The sequence below is a fragment of the Monosiga brevicollis genome, genomic scaffold (genome assembly GCF_000002865.3).
Source record: "Monosiga brevicollis MX1 MONBRscaffold_97 genomic scaffold, whole genome shotgun sequence".
NCBI classification, from domain to species: domain Eukaryota; class Choanoflagellata; order Craspedida; family Salpingoecidae; genus Monosiga; species Monosiga brevicollis.
The window spans coordinates 6,556-9,799 of NW_001865127.1; the positions used below are offsets into that span (position 1 = coordinate 6,556).

The following is a 3,244-nucleotide window of genomic DNA, read 5'->3' on the forward strand; positions in this document are numbered from 1 at the left end:
TTTTGTTCTCAGCGTGCCTTCGCCATTTCTTCCGTTTGTCTTTGAACCATCCTCGCCGGATCGGGGCTCCGGCTGGCGAGGGGGGNTGTTAGCGTCAAATCCGTGCTTCCACGCATTTGAACACTCCCACTGCTTTCGCACACACTCAGCATCGGTCGCTATGGGTCTTCCTATTGGTATTCCATAGCTACGACGACCTCACACATTGACACCTACTTTTGGACCCCCTGGGCTTGATCCTCCTCGTGGCAGTCACATGAGTAAACACCGCGTGTGACGCGGTCCCCACGATGCCTGGGCAGCTGCCCTGGGGCAATAAGCTTGTGGCTACTGTTGTTTCCCTTTGTTGTGACACCTGCGGTCGGGCACGAGTTGCACTTTCCCTATCCTCGGGATTGAGCGACTCTACAGCTATTCTAACGGTGCACCTGGTCTGGTCACTGTGAATGCTTGCCGACCGCAGGTACGTCAAGCCCTCTGCCATTCTGTCTTCCCCTTGCTCTCCTGTGTGCTCTGCTCTCTTGTGACTTTCCCTATCCTCGGGATTGAGCGACTCTACAGCTATTCTAACGGTGCACCTGGTCTGGTCACTGTGAATGCTTGCCGACCGCAGCTGGTTCAATTGACCTCAAGACACCACCAAAGCTTTCGCTCCGCTCCGACGGACGTCTCTCAAACCTCTCTCAAAACGCTTCCTCAAACCTACGCGCTTCCTCGCAACCCAAAGACGGCCTCCAGACGTGCTGGAGCCTGACAAACCCCGTCGTCTTGGGAGGAAAAATAATGGTGAAACACGACATTGATTTTCTTCTGTTCTGTTCTAATTCTTTACCTTTCGGTGCGATAACAGAGAGAGAGGGACAAGAGGTGCTTGCTTTGACAAATGGCAGCCAGACTGGTTTGGATTAGGCATTGGGCGCGGTTGTTGTACTGGGAAGCGAGAGCATACTGTACCGTTGATGCCCTGTTCACTCGGTCTGATGCTCTTGTCTAACTGACCCTCTTTTTGGGGGTTTTCAAGCATTCCATCATCCGGGAGTAATCAGAAACCCATCCCAATCCCCATCGGGCCGATCTCAGCACCGTTTCTTGTCTTTTTTAACGCAGGTCATCATGTCATCCTTGTGAATTTCCGAGTACCCGCTGTCACCCGGCAAGCACATCTAGAATGGGATTGAAAAACGGCAGGGCCCATCATGGCACACGTGTACCTGCTAGCATCACCCGCACGGCAGCCACAGCTGGCATCAACAGGATAACAACAGCAAAACGTTCAGGCTGCTTCAGGGCCAAAAATGATCAAAAAACCATTGAAAATTACGCCAAAATAGGCACCGGCAGTGCCACCATCTTGATCTACTGAAACGTGAAAGGGAGTGCTGATAGGGTTGTTCAAATGGCTGAGCTGTCTATCGGTGACCATGGGCCAGCCTCGACTTATCAGCACCCTAACCCTAACCCTAACCAAGCCCCCGCCCCACCCTCCGAAGCATGAACCTGCTGGACGATTGCTGCCTCTTGGCAAAAAAAACCGCTCAACTTCATCCTCTCTGCGGTTTTTTTTTTGGCAGTTGAGGTTTGCGCGCGTGCCAGCACGTTAAGCATACTTTCGTTTCGCACAGCAGCATTAACTGCTTTTATGTATACACAAACTGTAGTTACATTAAGCTTACCTTGCCTTTAGATACGTACACTCTCAACAGAAACGTATAGCTGTTTGATCAAGACAGAACAATCAAGTGGCAACGCACGTGACGGCTCGGGGCAAAAATTACATAGGCCCGTCACACTTACCCACCATGTCTTGCGCGCTCTGAATGAATACACGCGCAAGTCAAGTTGCACATTGGCGGTGACATGACGTCAAAAGTGATAGTCTTCTTGCCAACTCGTGGCTGTTCCCCGCCATCCATCCTGAAGCAGTCCTTGATCGTGGTTGTCTTCATCATCTGCTCTTGTTTGCTTGTCAATTGATTTTTGATTTTTGATTTTTTAATTTGGAGAAGAAGCATTTGTTTGTGTTTGATCTGTCTGCCCGTGCCACCAAAAACATGGGCGGGATAGTGCCCGTGCAAGCGCTCCTACTGGGCTGGGGATATTGGCGTTGTGTCTCGTCAGACAGTTGCCATGCGCGGCGGCGGATATGCCTTGCGTCCTCGATGAACGGGGCAGGGGAAGCTATTGGTTCCCAGAGCTGCCCCAGCTCAATGGTTGGGTGGCTTCCCAAGAAACACAGATTGTGGCCATTGATGACCATCGAGCCGGCTTGGCCGTGGTTCAGCGTCAACTTTTGCTCGATTGATTGGGTAGACCTGTCCAAAGGGCCGGGCCACCGTCACATAATACGTGTGTGACAGAGCGCTCACTGGAGTGCAGCCCCGCGGCGCCGAGGGCTGGCTTGACCCGTGGTGCGTGACAGTCCAGCGCCACGAAACGCAGGCTGCCTGTCGCGCCGAATGGAGCAAAATGCCATGCGCCACGAACCAAGTCCCCGTTCCTACCCCTGAACAAGCCGCATATCAGCGTCATGAGATTATGGGCGTAAGTTTGACGCCGAAACTATTGCATTGACCTTGATCTTTTCATGAGGAATATCGCTGCAGATCCTGCCTTCTGTGTGTTCGCCGCTTGCTTTTGAACGACTCTTTTTCTCCACTTACCCAAGACCTGCCCCGCTCTGGCTTACGTCTTGACTTGGCGGCGTTGCTTGATCGCATGGTAGTTGACACACTTTAACATGGCTACTTTTGTGGAGGACGGCGATCCAGCTTGCAACCCCACCAACTGGAATGTGGGTGTCCATAGCTCACACGCCTCCCTTTTTGACCCCACACGGCTAAACATCTCCAATTGGGTTGAAAACTACCGGGCTGTGGGTGCCAAGCACGCCGTCCTCACCGCCAAACACGGCTGCGGCTTTTTACTCTGGAATACCTCGACCACCTTGCCAAATGGAACGGAGTATCCCTTTGCAGTGGCACGCAGTTCCTACCCAAGCTTTCAGCGCGACGTCATTGCCGAATTTAGCTCCACCTTGGGGGCAGCCGGCCTGGGATATGGCTATTACTACAGCACTGGCAACAACTACTTTCTCAACCGAGATGGCTTCAAGCGCATTGGCAACCCCTTACCAGGCCAAGTAGATTTAACTGACGAACAATATAATATCCTGGTCTTTGAGCACGTCAAAGAGCTGTGGACGCGCTTTGGATCGCTCTTTGAAATCTGGTTGATCATGGGTCTC

At 52.3% G+C, this 3,244-nt stretch overlaps 2 protein-coding genes across 2 annotated transcripts in view; both read left to right on the plus strand.

The window, feature by feature from the left end:
• Positions 1 to 237, plus strand: part of MONBRDRAFT_30601 (uncharacterized protein) — a gene marked incomplete at both ends in the record, with an annotated part of 2,332 nt that extends 2,095 nt beyond the window's left edge. Inside the window, one exon of the mRNA XM_001751041.1 lies at positions 188 to 237. Within this exon, the coding sequence (XP_001751093.1) occupies positions 188 to 237 (50 nt within the window). The remainder of the gene's footprint in view (positions 1 to 187) is intronic.
• A 2,500-nt stretch (positions 238 to 2,737) lies between these two features.
• On the plus strand, positions 2,738 to 3,239 carry MONBRDRAFT_30602 (uncharacterized protein; the record flags this gene model as incomplete). The annotated part of the gene is made up of 1 exon (XM_001751042.1): positions 2,738 to 3,239. A coding segment is annotated over one exon (502 nt), but the record flags the coding sequence as incomplete, so codon positions are not given.
• Positions 3,240 to 3,244: the final 5 nt, after the last annotated feature.